Here is a 15,209-nt window from a genome sequence, read left to right as displayed (position 1 = left end):
TATATCATATAAATTATTGAGCATTTTGGAGTAATCTTTTAAATATAGTTCTTTGGCCTTTTTGGTGCTACTGTTCTAAGTCTGCAAAGAACACATCAGGCGCTCTTTATTAAATGTGTGATTATCCCTGTGTAACCTCTTTGCAGTGATATTTCTATTTTTTTTTTTTTTTTTTTTTAAAAAGGCAAAGAAAGACAAAAAAACATTTCATTTTCTGTTCCTTTAAATATTTGGGATATAACAGCTTTCCACTTGCTGTGTCATCCCAGGAAAAATCAATGAAATAATACTATACAAACAAGTATTTTGTCAATGATATTCTGCAAAACTAAAACAATACCTTACTTCTTTATGCATTAAATGCCTGGTAGGATCTTTGGCAGCCAACTACTGATAGAGTTAAGTGACCTGCAATGGGTTTATACATATTTTTACATAGATTTTGTTTGTGTGTATGAGACATGAAAATGTTAAGTGGACATTTCTGCTTGTTTACAAGTAAGACGTTTACTGAATAAGTGCATTGATTAGTAAAGCAACCATTGCTTTCAGAATGTACCAGTTGAGAAACCACAAGTAAACACTAAGAGCAGTTTGTTTTTGCAAATTGATCATACAAATCCCCTCTTCTTCAGCAAAGCCTTCTGGTCCTGAGGGTTCATGGCTTCATAGTTGGACAATTCGAGAGTAAATGTAGCAGATCCTGATGTAATAGAGCGCAGGTCTGTAGAATAACCCTATCAAATGCAAAAGTAATACGTTTACCTAAACGCAGCAATGTTCATAATCAGCATACAAATAAAGATAATGTGCAGCAGGAAAATTACCATCATTTCTGCCAGAGGAACAGATGCTATCACAACTTTGTTATCTAAACGGCTTTGTATTTCCTGTATGTTGCCTCTCCTCTGTGCAAGATCTCCTAGTACAGAGCTAAGATAATCTTCACTCAGAGTTATTTCAAGTCTCATCAGGGGCTCCAGCACTTGTTTTTCAGCTTTCTTCATAGCCTAAAGGCATTAAAAAAAATAATGAAGATATTATGGCTGATCAAAATTGCAAAATAGGTTTCTTAGACCTAAACATAATGTCAAATATACTTAAAAGGGATATAAAACCCCATTTTTTTCTTTCATGATTCGGATAGAGCATGCAATTTTAAACAGCTTTCTAATTTACTTCTATTATCAATTTTTCTTCGTTCTCTTGGTATCTTGTTGAAAATCAGGAATGAGAGCTTAGGAGCCAGCCTATTTTTGGAGCACTATACGGCAGCAGTTTTGCAAGAATGTTATCCATTTGCAAGAACACTAGACGGCAGCACTACTTCCTGCCATGTAGTACTCCAGATGTTTACCTAGATATCTCTTCAACACAGAATATCATGGGAACAAAGCAAATTTGAGAATAGAAGGAAACTTTTTTTTTTAAATGCTCTGTCTGAATCACAAAAGAAAACTTTTGGGTTTCATACCCCTTTAAATAAAAATATCTACTTGTGATAATTGTATAAATAAGAGAAAATTCATGAAGCACTGTCCATCCATTTTGGATGGTTTTATACGCAACATCTTCTGCAACCAGGATCACAGATACATACATATACACACAAACATATATATCTTTCTCTCTCTCTAAAGCTCTCTGCTTAACAGAGTTATTTAAAATGATCTCCCAGCACTGCAAGATCCCTCTCACAAGATTCTAGAAAGGCAAATGTTGCTTGTGACAAGTACAGTAAATATAGCACTACATATAGTACATACATGAGTGTCAAAAAAGGAAAGAATTTAAAATGTGCATGAATTTCAAGTTTAACACCTTAACGACCGAGGACGTGCCAGACACGTCCTACAAAACCGGTCAACTACCAAGGACGTGCCTGGCGCGTCCTCAGGGGTTTTAGGCGCTGGAAGCAATCGTGATTGCTTCCAGACACTTTCAGGGTATTGTAGCGATGCCTCAATATTGTGGCATCCTGCAATACCCTCTGGTAAGCAACGATGCAGCATCGGCCAGCGATGGTGTCGATCGTTGGTGGCGTCGGAGAGATAGGAATGACGCGGGTGGGCGGCCCATCGCTGGAGGAAGTCCGGTGAGTGCAAATGAGACGTCTGGGAGCGGAAGTGAGGGAGCAGGAGCGAGCCTGAGGGGGCGGGTGGGACCGCTACACTACGGCAAACATCAAGTAAAAGGGAAGGAGGGAGAGGTGGGGATAAGTGTTGAGAAAGGGATCTGGGAGGTGGTAGGTTATTGAGGGGGGCAGCTACACTACAGAAAAAAACTAAATTTATGCTTACCTGATAAATTTATTTATTTATGGATATGGTGAGTCCACGACGTCATCAGTTACTGTTTGGAATATCACTCCTGGCCAGCAGAAGGAGGCAAAGAGCACCACAGCAAAGCTGTTAAGTATCACTTCCCTTCCCACAAACCCGTCATTCGACCGAAGGAAAATGGAATAATACAAAAGGTGTAAAGGTGTAAAGGTGCCTGACGTTTAGACAAAATAACGGTCTTAAAAAAACAGGTGATGTCGTGAACTCACCATATCCGGAAATAAATCAAATTTATCAGGCAAGCATAAATTTTGTTTTCTTTCCTAAGATATGGTGAGTCCACAACATCATCAATTACTGTTGGGAAACAATACCAAAGCCAGAGGACACAGATGACTAGGGAGGGACACGACAGGTAGACCTAAACAAAAGGCACCACCTCTTGAAGAACCTTATTCCCAAAAGAAACCTTAGCCGAGGCAAAAGAAATCAAATTTAAAAAATTTGTAAAAAATATGCAGAGAAGACTAAGTTGCAGTCTTGCGATCTGTTCCACAGAAGCTGCATTGTTGAAGATCCAAAAACAGGAAACAGCCCTTGTGGAATGAGCTGTAATTCTCTCAGGAGGCTGCTAACCAGTAGTCTCATAAGCAAAATGAATTATACCTCTCAACCATAAATAAGAAAAGTATCAGTAGCTTTCTGACACTACGTTTCGTGAGAAACACACAAACAGGGCAGAGGAAAATCGAAAATCCTTAGTCGCCTGTATGAAGAATTTCAGAGCACGCACAACATCCAGATTGTGCAACAAACGTTCCTTATGAGAAGAAGGATATACAGAAGGAACAGCAATTTCCTATCTGAAACTACTTAAAGGGACACAAAACCCATATTTTTTCTTTTATGATTCAGAGCATGCAATTTTAGGCAACTTTCTCATTTACTCCTATTATCAATTTTTCTCCATTCTCTTGCTTTATTTATTTAAAAAGCAGGAATGTGATGCATAGGAGCCGGCCCATTTTTGGTTGAGAACCTGGGTTATGCTTGCTTATTGGTGGGTAAATGTAAGCTTCCAATAAGCAAGTGCTATCCATGGTGCTGAATCTAAAATGGGCTGGCTGCTAAGATTTACATTCCTGCTATTAACATTAAGATAGCTAGAGAATGAAGGAGTAAATTAGAAAGTTGCTTAAAATTTTATGCTCTATCTGAATCATGAAAGAAAAAATTTGGGTTCAGTGTCCCTTTAAAAAAGAAAACCCAACTTCGAACGAAGAACCACCTTATAAGCATGAAAAAATAAGATAAGGCACACTGCAAGCCGAGAGTTCCAAAACTCTCAGAGCAGAAAAGTTAACAAAAAAGAAACAAAAGCCTTCCAAGATAATAACTTAATATCTATGGAATGCAAAGGCTCAACAGAGCCTGCTGCAAAACCTTAACAAGGTTAAGACTCCAAGGAGGAGCAACAGGCTTAAACACGGGCCTGATTCTGACCAGGGCCTGACAAAAAGACAGAACATCTGGCACATCCGCCAGACGTTCGAGAAACAAATCCTTCTCCAGACCTTCCTGGGTAAAGGACAAAATCCTAGGAATCTTGACCTGACTCCAAGAGTGGCCCTTGGATTCACACCAATAAAAGGTATATACACTATACCCTATGATAAGTCTTTCTAGAACAGGTTTCTGAACCTGAATCAAGGTCACAATGACCAACTCAGAAAACCCCCGCTTAGCTAGGACTAAGCGTTCAATCTCCAAGCAATCAGCTTCAGAGAAACAAGATCCGGAAGGAATGGACCCTGTATTAGAAGGTCCTTGCTCAGAGACAACCTCCAAGGTGGAAGAGATGACATATTCACTAGGTCTGTATACCAGGTCCTGCAAAGTCACGCAGAAGCTTAGAATTATAATGACTGATGTTCTCTCCTGTTAGATACGAGCAATGACTCGTGGAAGGAGAGCAAACAGATTAAACAGTAATGCTAGACTTAAATCCCAAGGAACCGCCAGAGCAACTATAATGTCGGCCTGCGGATCTCTTGACCTTGAACTGAACCTTGGAAGCTCGGCATTCTGCCGAGACGCCCTCAAATCCAACTCCAGCCCCCGCCCCCCCATTTGAGGGTTAATCTGGAAAACACCTCTGGATGGAGAACCCACTCCCCGGGATGAAAATTCTGTCTGTTTGGAAAGTCCTCTTCCCAGATGTCTACTCCTAGAATGTGGATGACAGATAGACAGCCATTGTGAGTTACTACGCACTGAACAAAACTGAGCCATCTGCTTAATGGCTAAGGAAACCCGAGTTCCTCCCTACTGAGGAGATATTGTCTGACTGGAACCTGAAAAACAGGCTAAGGACAAATGAGGACAAGCCCTCAGAGCATTGAAAATCGCTCTCCACTCCAAGATGTTGATGGGCAGAGCAGACTCCTCTTGAGTCCAAAGTCCTTGTGTCTTTAAAGAGTTCCAGACTGCCCCCCAGCCCTGCAGGCTGACGTCCGTGGTCACAATCACCCAGGAACATCTCCAGAAACATGCGCCCTGAGACAGAAACTCCTGAGAAATCACCACGGAAAAAAAATCTCTTAAAGCTGAACCAGACCTATCCTTTGAGAAAGAGCTGAATGGTCACCACTCCATTGGCTGAGCATGCAAAACTGCAGAGCTCTCATATGGACTAGAGAAAAGGGATGACGTCTCTGGGATCCTTAGATCAATTACCTCCATACATTGAGCCACTGAAAAATGAAGGGAAAACCAGCTACAGCTGGATTCAAACTCCCAACCCTCTGGTTACAAGATGGCTAAACTATCTACCGGACCACTATAGCTTGCTGTTGGCCGAATAGAAGACTGTAGAGAGAGTTAAGAGGAAGAAATCTTTGATTGTCTGACCTCCATTAGAAATATTCTCATAGATAGAGAATCTAATAAGGCCCCAAAAAAAAAACACCCTTGTAGTCGAAACAAGGGAACTCTTCCCTAGATTCACTTCCCATTCATGGGAACGTAGAAAGACAAGATCTCTTGAAAAAAAGAGTTTGCACAAAGAAAGGATGAGATCTGAACCATATATTGTCCAGGAGGGCACCACTGTAATTCTCCAAGACCTAAAGAGTCTTTCTAGGATGACGAATCTCAGAAACTTGAGAAGATCCCAGATAATGGGAACAAGAAGATACACATCCTTCAGGTCTATGTTCGGTATGAACAGACCCTCTTGACTACTACTTTGAAGGACTGTACTCTGAGAAACTTGAGATAAATATCTAGGTCCTGTTCCCTGACTGGAAATATCACTCCCAGAGAGGAAGGTCCTGAACCCAGTTCAAGAAAACCTCTTATCATACCTGGACAGCAGATACTCTAGAAAGGAGAAATTTGCCCCTGGGAGGAAATCTTAGATTGCTACCCCCTGGACCAAGACTGGTTGGGATTCCAAAAGACTTGACAGTCCCTGCAGAAAGAAGGAAAAGAAGACTTTCCTCTAGCCTATTCCACTTGACATGTGGCAGAAAAGACCTTTTTCCACACATAAAGGCAGAGGTTAATTCTGCCAGACCAGGTCCAAACAAGGTCTCACCCTTGTAAGGAAGCGCCAGAAGCTTGGAAACATTAAATCTAATCCAAATATGACTATTGTCACATGTCTTGGTCAAATTGGATATTGAACCTGCCTCTGCAGAGTTAGAAAGCCTAGGCTATGCCACTAAGCTACAGGTAGGCTTCTCAGCCGATCCAAGATTTCAGCCACAACGCCCCGCAGGCTAGCACAGCAAGTCTAAGTAGACAAGGCATTGCTCTAGATGAGCAAATAAACCTCCAGCTTCTTGTCCATGGATCCACAAATGAGCAGCTATCCTCTATAGGATCGAAGTTCTCTGAGCCATAGTAGAATTGCTCCCTTCTAAGTAAGGCACTGTGCATCTTAATGGAGTCAGTGACAGGAAAATTATTTTAAAAGGACAGTAGACAGGGAAAAAGGTATCCCTAGCTTCTCCTATTCCTGTGAAAATTCTATAGCACATCTAGAAACACTTCCTCAAGGGAGCAACATCAAAGTAATGAAAGTTTTCTAAACTTCCAAGGGTTGACAACGACAGGGTTATCGGTGTCGTCCCCAAAACCACCTTTAACAATACACGAGGTGTTCAAGCATACATCTGAAGGAGATGACTTAAGCATCAGATGAAGGAATTATACTGTCCAAGATATATAAAAACAAACAAAACCGCAGATACCGCAGAGGATACCTGAGCTGCAAAATCTGTAAGAAATACACTCCTCCAGGAGATAGAGAGTAACCGCAAGGCACTGTGATGCCGTAGAGGCTTGGGACGTTTGAGGAGAAAGCTATGGCATTGCCTGAACAGCATCATCCTGGGAGACATGAGGCTCAGAGAGTAACAACCTATCTGTATTACAGAAATGCACAGACATGAATTAAAACTGTCTAAAACTTAGTCCTGAGGGACATTAGACTCAACACAAGGAAAATCTTTATTTTAAATAATAGGGACATAAATGTTTATACAAAAACAAATTGGTCCACAAGAGCCAATACACATTTTTCTAGCCTGGATTGGTACCCCTGGAAGGAATATCTTTATTTTTGAAAGCTAATTCTAATTAAGAGGGACAGAAATGTTTATGCAAAAACAATATGGTCCACGCAGCCAATAAACACATTTTGTAATTCTCTTTTGTAAGAGCAGGTCTCAAGATCCCTAAACAAAAACAAAACAAATGTTTAAATTAAAACACTTAAAAATGAGTACTGTCACTTTAAGTGCATAGAGGCTTTAAAACAGAATAGACAAAAAAATACTCTTATATGTATAAGAATTATCCCCAATTCCTTCTAACTAAATAAGAGACCTTTATTGGACAAATATATAATAGTTTTAGTCGCTTTAAATAAATTCTTAAAGGGACAGTCAAGTCCAAAAAAAACTTTCATGATTTAAATAGGTTATGTAATTTTAAACAACTTTCTAATTTACTTTTATCACCAATTATGCTTTGTTCTCTTGATATTCTTAGTTGAAAGCTAAACCTAGGAGGTTCATATGCTAATTTCTTAGACTTTGAAGACTGCCTCTAATCTGAATGCATTTTGACCACTAGAGGGCATTAGTTCATCTGTTTCATATAGATAACTGAGCTCATGCACGTGCAGTTACCCTGGAGTCAGCACTAATTGGCTAAAATGTAAGTCTGTTAAAAGAAATGAAATAAGGGGGCAGTTTGCCGAGGCTTAGATACAAGGTAATTATAGAGGTAAAATGTGTATAATTATAACTGTGCTGGTTATGCAAAACTGGGGAATGGGTAATAAAGGGATTATCTTTCTTTTTAAAGAACAAAAATTCTGTTGTTGACTGTCCCTTTAAGTTAATGTTAAGGGGGTATAGAACAGGGCTAATCAAGCTTAAAAATTAGTACAACCAGAAAGAGGATTTACAATAAAAAACTGCAAATGTATTGTCTCCGTAAAATATCATATACTATATAATTTAAAATGTTATACATAGGGGGCGGAGTCTACAGCTGTTGCGGCAGGACGTGTGTGTGAAGAGCTCCTGGACTCAATTAGCTTTTTTGGAATATTTTTCTAAAAGTCATCTACTTTTCTTCTTATTTTTTATAACCTAAGCTACAAAAGAAGAGTGTGAGAATATCAAGGATAGAACGGACCTGCCTATGTTCCTCAGTTAACTCTGCAGCGACCACGCACAAGGATGTTAGGCCTTACTTGTAAGTCTGATTGTCTGTGGTGTTACGGCTGCCGCACATATACCCCCCCCCCCAGGTCCCTGGGTTACCAAACCAGTTCGGTTGTAACTGGACAGTTTAAGAACTATTCATATTTATCACCAGCATTAATTTCATTATAAACCAGCAAGTTGACTGCAGCTGATTGACCCCTTACATGGATGTGTCTTTCATGGAGTCTGCGCATTTCATCGGAAAATTCAGCAGCTTGCTCTCCTACTATCAAGAGGCCTTCTCAAACGCTCTTAGAAATACACTCCGGTCTCCTCCTGAGACCTTTACCATGAGTACACCACTGACCTCTCTTGTTGGTAAACCTTATGAGAGCGGTGAAGCTAAAGAGCCAGATGGTCATCTAACGCCTTCCCAGATAACCACGCATGGGAGGCTCACATCTCTGCCAGCTACGGAAGGAATATCAGATGGCGCTGCAGAAGATAAAGGGCCCCACGCAGTGCTTACCTCCTGCTATACTAATAATACAGAGCACTTGAACGGAGATTCAGCAGCCTTTATGCCGTTCCCTGATAGTATGACAGTCCAGGAGTGCCTTGCCCCGCTCTGGAATTTTACCCTGATGGAGTCGGGTTTGTTGCTGTACGATATGGCCACTGCAACGAGACTAGAAAGAGTGATCCCGCGGCGTGCATACTGCCCCACCAGGTCACGAATGGCCACCAACTATACCTTGCTTGGCTCCCTGTCAGTGGTCCGGCTAAACCGCTGAATATGATAGTGTGCACTAGGAACATACAGAGGTGGCGCTGGGCCAGCTACGGTTTCCTCTTTTGTAACAAAGAACCCCTCATGGATAATCACCTCTGTAGATACAAGGAGATGGGTGAGAAAATTAACTACAAAGCAGATGGTGTAACCCTGCGTTTAGGAATAGGCTGACAGTCTTGCAATATTATATCTAGGGGTCCAATGTCTGAGTGCTTTGCAACCTACACCAGCAGTTTTTCATTAGCTGGTCTAGGAGATTCTATGGCTGTTTACATGTTTCTCAGTGACCGCTATATAAAACAGGCATTACCTGCCATAACTATATTGTCAACCTTCTCTATGAGGACTTCCTATGAAGGCTTTTATTGCCTGAACAAACATGTCCTCCACTGAGATGACTGCCCAAGTTTATATGTGCATTTCATTGTACATTTTTTTTATGATGAAACTTCTCTTCCTATTAGAATTTACAATATGGACAGTGACTCTGGTTAAGAACATTTTATTTCTTAGGCAATTGCTAGTCTTAGAAAGTGTTGTGAACCATGGAGATAACTGTGTTAAAGGGACAGTCAAGTCCAAAAAAAAACTTTCATGATTTAAATAGAGAATGTCATTTTAAACAACTTTCCAATTTACTTTTATCACCAATTTTGCTTTGTTCTCTTGGTATTCTTAGTTGAAAGCTAAAACTAGGAGGTTCATATGCTAATTTTTTAGACCTTGAAGACTGTCTCTAATCTGAATGCATTTTGACCACTAGAGGGCATTAGTTCATGAGTTTCATATAGATAACATTGAGCTCATGCACGTGAATTTACCCAGGAGTGAGCACTGATTGGCTAAAATGGATGTCTGTCAAAAGAACTGAAATAAGGGGGCAGCTTGCAGAGGCTTAGATACAAGGTAATCACAGAGGTAAAAAGTGTATTTCTATCACAGTGTTGGTTATGCAAAACTGGGGAATGAGTAATAAAGGGATTATCTTTCTTTTTAAACAACAAAAATTCTGGTGTTGACTGTCCCTTTAATTCAGTTTTGAGCTCACCCTCTTCTATTATGTAAATATGCTGAAAGTATTAGGGATTCCATCCATATTTTTACACAATACTGCCTGTACATAATAACATGTGTGTGAGGTTCATTAATGTGCCAACTGTAATGTAGTGAGTCACCTCCCTACCACTAGTGTTTTATATACTGCCTACCCACACTGGAGTTGCCCTCTATCATTCAGATAATTATATGACTGATTCTAGTTCCATGACATAATAATGTAAGTAAATACACTGTTATTACTTATTTAGTTTTTACCAAACGTGTAATGGTGCTATACTGTATTTGGGTAATTCTACAGGATTGCTTAATATCATAGGTTTACGGTCTGGGACTGAGGCTATTATGACCTCTAGAATTAAAGGGACAGTCTACACCAAAACAATTCTTATTTAAAAAGATAGATAATCCCTTTATTACCCATTCCCCGTTTTTGCATAACCAACGAACAAAGCTAATTCGATGATAAAAGTAAATTGGAAAGTTGTTTAAAATTGCATGCCCTATCTGAATCATGAAAGTTTAGTTTTGACGTTACTGTCCCTTTAAGGCTCTTATTACATAGGGTTCCAGCAATTTATATGTACGGTACTCAGCTGATATAACCAACTCACTCCAAGCATGATGTGCTCTCTTAAGCCCTAATCAAAGCCCAGTAAGATATATGTACTTGGGCTATAGCAGTGAGATACTCTTGAGCCTAACTCTCCAAGCTTATCATTGTTTTGCCTACCTAAATAGAATATATTTTAGCGGTATTACCAAATACACTGGTTGCCCCTTATATAACTATGAGTCTTAATACTGCCCACACACCACAAATTGAAAGATAACTCATACCCATTTCTGAGCCATCTTCACTATTTATGTAATATATCTCCAGTATTAGCCCTCTAAGTCCTCCCATGTAGTCTCTCTATTCGAATTGAGAATCTTTGAAGGAGCTACGGCTCCCTGTTGGAGGCATTCACTGTGCTGTTATTGATGCTTTTTGATGGGGGATCCTCAGTTGTATTTCTTTAATTTTAAGTTAAGTATAAAATGTAGGTTTGTCTAGTTTGAGGCCCAAAAGTAGTCTCCTGAGCACCCTGGAAGGTTTCCAATCTTATAATCTCTCCTCTGAGTCATTTAAGCCTTTATGGGTCCATGAGTGGCCCTTTGAAGCTATGGAGGTACATATATTCCTAAAAATAAAAAAAGAGGTTCCATTCATATTGTACACCTGCACTAAGGTAGATAGTGTTGCTCTGATTTTCAGATGCCTCACAGTTTTGTATATCTTCCTTTATTATATTGTATAAGCTTGTACCAACAAAACAATTGATGTACTCTTTGTATATAATATTGACAAATTGTTCTCTAATCAAGTGACCGGTCACTGTTCAAATCTATTATATATTAGATACAGTTGTGCTCATAAGTTTACATACCCTGGCAGAATTTATGATTTCTTGGCCATTTTTCAGAGAATATGAATGATAACACAAAAACTTTTCTTTCACTCATGGTTAGTGTTTGGCTGAAGCCATTTATTATCAATCAACCGTGTTTACTCAAAAGTTTACATACCCTGGTGATTTTGGCCTGATAACATGCACACAAGTTGACACAAAGGGGTTTGAATGGCTATTAAAGGTAACCATCCTCACCTGTGATCTGTTTGCTTGTAATTAGTGTGTGTGTATAAAAGGTCAATGAGTTTCTGGACTCCTGACAGCCCCTTGCATCTTTCATCCAGTGCTGCACTGACAATTCTGGATTCTGAGTCATGGGGAAAGCAAAAGAATTGTCAAAGGATCTACGGGAAAAGGTAATTGACCTGTATAAAACAGGAAAGGGATATTAAAAGATATCCAAGGAATTGAGAATGCAAATAAGCAGTGTTCAAACTCTAATAAAGAAGTGGAAAATGAGGGGTTCTGTTGAAACCAAATCACGGTCAGGTAAACCAACTAACATTTCAGCCACAACTGCCAGGAAAATTGTTCGGGATGCAAAGACAAACCCACAAAATAACTTCAGGTGAAATACAGGACATGTGGTGTGGCTGTTTCAAGATGCACAATAAGGAGGCACTTAAAGAAAGATGGTCTGCATGGTCGAGTCGCGAGAAGAAAGCCATTACTATGCAAATGCCACAAAGTATCCCGCTTACAATACTCCAAACAGCACAGAGACAAGCCTCAAACCTTCTGGCACAAAGTCATTTGGAGAGATGAGACCAAAATTGAGCTTTTTGGCCACAACCATAAACGTTACATTTGGAGAGGAGTTAACAAGGCCTATGATGAAAGGTACACCATTCTTCTGTGAAACACGGAGGTGAATCGCTGATGTTTGGGGATGTGTGAGCTACAAAAGGCACAGGAAATTTGGTCAGAATTGATGGCAAGATGAATGCAGTATGTTATCAAACAGAAAGCCTCATTTTACACTTCTTGATTAGAGTTTGAACATTCCTGATTTGCATTCTCAATTCCTTGGATATCTTCTATATCCCTTTCCTGTTTTATACAGTTCAACTACCTTTTTCCCACAGATCCTTTGACAATTCTTTTTCTTTCCCCATGACTCAGAATCCAGAAGCGTCAGTGCAGCACTTGATGAAAGATGCAAGGGTCTGTCAGGAGTCCAGAAACTCATTGACCTTTTATACACACACACTAATTACAAGCAAACAGATCACAGGTGAGGATGGTTACCTTTAATAGCCATTCAAACCGACTTTGTGTCAACTTGTGTCCATGTTATCAGGCCAAAATCCCCAGGGTATGTAAACTTTTGATCAGGGTTATTTGGGTAGTTTCGGTTGTCATTATGATTTAAAAAGAGTAAACAAAGTTGAATAAATAAATAAATGGCTTCAGCCAAACACTAACCATGAGTGAAAGAAAAGTTTTTGTGTTATTCATATTCTCTGAAAAATGGCCAAGAAATCATAAATTCTGCCAGGGTATGTAAACTTATGAGCACAACTGTATATTCATTACAATATTATTTTAAATAAGAGATAACATGCCAATTGCATAAAACTAGTAAAAATAATATGCCATTGGAAAAATAAACACCATTGTATGAATAAGCCAGGAATTGAAATGCTCAGTTCTTATGTTAAAAGCAGTCTGGTTTGAAATGAAATGTTTCCCTTACAACAGACCTGATGTCATCTATTACTTGTAAGGACTCCCATTCTATGCAGATGTAAGGGCAAAGAAGGATAAGACATTTCTTGCTTACTGTCAGGAGGTATGTTTGTTACCTATCTTTCTCCTAGGTTTTTCAATCTGGCAGCGTCTCAACTCAGTTTATTTGAACTTGACTGCTCTTCAGACACTCCTGCGTCACGTATTGGTCCTTGGCCAATAACTTGATACAAAACTTGGCTCCGTGTAATCGTCGGCTGATCTTTCAGAAATGCCGGTTCCTGTGACTTCTGCATCACGTGTGGCGTTCTGGCCAATAGCAACTCTCGAAAAATGGCTATTAGAAGTTAGCCCCAAGGAAGGTGTAAAGTGTATTCTCTGCGCAGAGATATGGCTCGAATTGCTCCTGATCCTACTTTGGTACAGACAAGGTCTCTTAATTAACGTGTTTTGCCTTCTTTCAAGGCTTTTTCAAGATAAAAGGACAAATGTCTGAGAAGTCTTTAAATACCCCTCCCCTTAGCTCAAATTGGTCCATTCCTCTCTGCTTTTCATCTTAAGGTGGATTTATCCATTAAGGTGGAAGAGTCTGCTGGTGACTTGAAATTTCAAAAATGTTTAGTATTTCTCGGTTATTAAAAAAAATCCCCTGCACAGCTTAATTCAGAATTCAACCTGACCCCTTTTATTTTAGACTAAGGTGTCAAAATATAAACACAGAATATGTGCGAAGTGAATCTGTGAATGAAAGAAATACACTAGGGTAAACAATAAAAAAAAATCAAAGATAAAATAATTAGTAGGGGAAGTAAATACAGGATTGTTGACTCTTAGACTACACCATGTGCTTACTATTTCTACAGTTTTTAGTAGTATGAATAGTATGAATGCAGTTTTTATTGGTATTAACATGTATTATATGATACATGTATAGATTCACCTTTTTACATATTGTAAAAGTGTTTCAGCATTATTAGTAATACCATTTACAAAAGCCATTTTTTAAAGACCGTTCAAAAATACAATAAGGGATTTTTTAATAAGAGAGAAATACTAGACATTTTTGAAATTTCAAGTCGCCAACAGACTCTTTCACCTTAATGGATAAATACAAATTAAGATGAAAAGCAGAAAGGAATGGACCAATTAGAGCAAAGGGGAGGGGTATTTAAAAACTTCAGACATTTGTCCTTATCTTGAAAAAGTCTTGAAAAAAGGCGAAACGCGTTAAGAGACCTTGTCTGTACCTAAGTAAGCTCAGGAGCAATTTGAGCCAGAATACACTTTACACCTTCCTTGGGGCTAACTTCTAATAGCCGTTTTTCGAGAGCTGCTATTGGCCAGAACGCCGCATGTGACCAGGGAGTCGCACGTGACGCAGAAGTCACAGGAACCGGCATTTCTGAAAGATCAGCCGACGATTAAACGGAGCCAAGTTTTGGATCAAGTTATTGGCCAAGGATCAATACGTGACGCAGGAGTGTCTGAAGAGCTGTCAAGTTCTCATACACGGAGGAGTTGAGACGCTGCCAGATTGAAAAACCTAGGAGAAGGATAGGTAACAAACATACCTCCTGACAGTAAGCAAGAAATGTCTTATCCTTCTTTCCCCTTACACCCGCATAGAGTGGGAGTCCTGACAAGTAACAGATGACATCAGGACTGTTATAGGGGAAACATTTCATTTCAATCCAGACTGCTTTTAACATAAGAACTAAGCATTTCAATTCCTGGCTTATTCATATGGTGGTGTTTATTTTTCCAATGGCATATTGTTTTTACTAGTTTTATGCAATTGGCATCTTATCTCTTATTTAGAGTTAATATTGTAACAAACGCATTAACAAATATATCTAATATATAATAGATTTGAACAGTGACTGGTCACTTGATAAGAGAACCTATGTATAACATTTTTAAATATATAGTATATGATATTTTACGGTTACAATAAATTTGCAGTTTTTTATTGGAAATCCTCTTTCTGGTTGTGATAATTTTAAAGCTTGATTAGCACTGTTCCATACCCCCTTCTACATTCATCTAGGGTCGCGCTGTGTTTATTTTGTATATTTTCCTAATGTCCCTTTAAATTAGGCAAGCAAGTGCGCCTCACATTAACTAGCAGCAGCATTGTATTGAAAAAATACAATCTCTCATCACTGCGACTATTTACAGGCCCGCCGCTCCGTTCTCAAAGGAGCCGGGCCAC

The 15,209-nt window shown here is 39.3% G+C and overlaps 1 protein-coding gene across 4 annotated transcripts in view; it reads right to left on the bottom strand.

Moving 5' to 3' along the window:
• Positions 1–205: 205 nt before the first annotated feature.
• GFM2 (GTP dependent ribosome recycling factor mitochondrial 2) overlaps positions 206–15,209 on the bottom strand; it is an 84,673-nt gene continuing 69,669 nt past the window's right edge. For all 4 annotated transcript variants that reach the window (XM_053701414.1, XM_053701411.1, XM_053701410.1 and 1 more), the window contains exons 21-22: positions 828–1,010; positions 206–737 (exon numbers count right to left, since the gene is read on the bottom strand). In XM_053701414.1, coding sequence (XP_053557389.1) covers positions 612–737; positions 828–1,010 — 309 coding nt within the window. In that variant the 3' untranslated portion in view covers positions 206–611. The remainder of the gene's footprint in view (positions 738–827; positions 1,011–15,209) is intronic.

This window comes from Bombina bombina, chromosome 2, assembly GCF_027579735.1.
Source record: "Bombina bombina isolate aBomBom1 chromosome 2, aBomBom1.pri, whole genome shotgun sequence".
NCBI classification, from domain to species: domain Eukaryota; kingdom Metazoa; phylum Chordata; class Amphibia; order Anura; family Bombinatoridae; genus Bombina; species Bombina bombina.
Note: the sequence above shows the minus strand (reverse complement) of the source record. Positions and strands in the feature narration are given on the sequence as shown.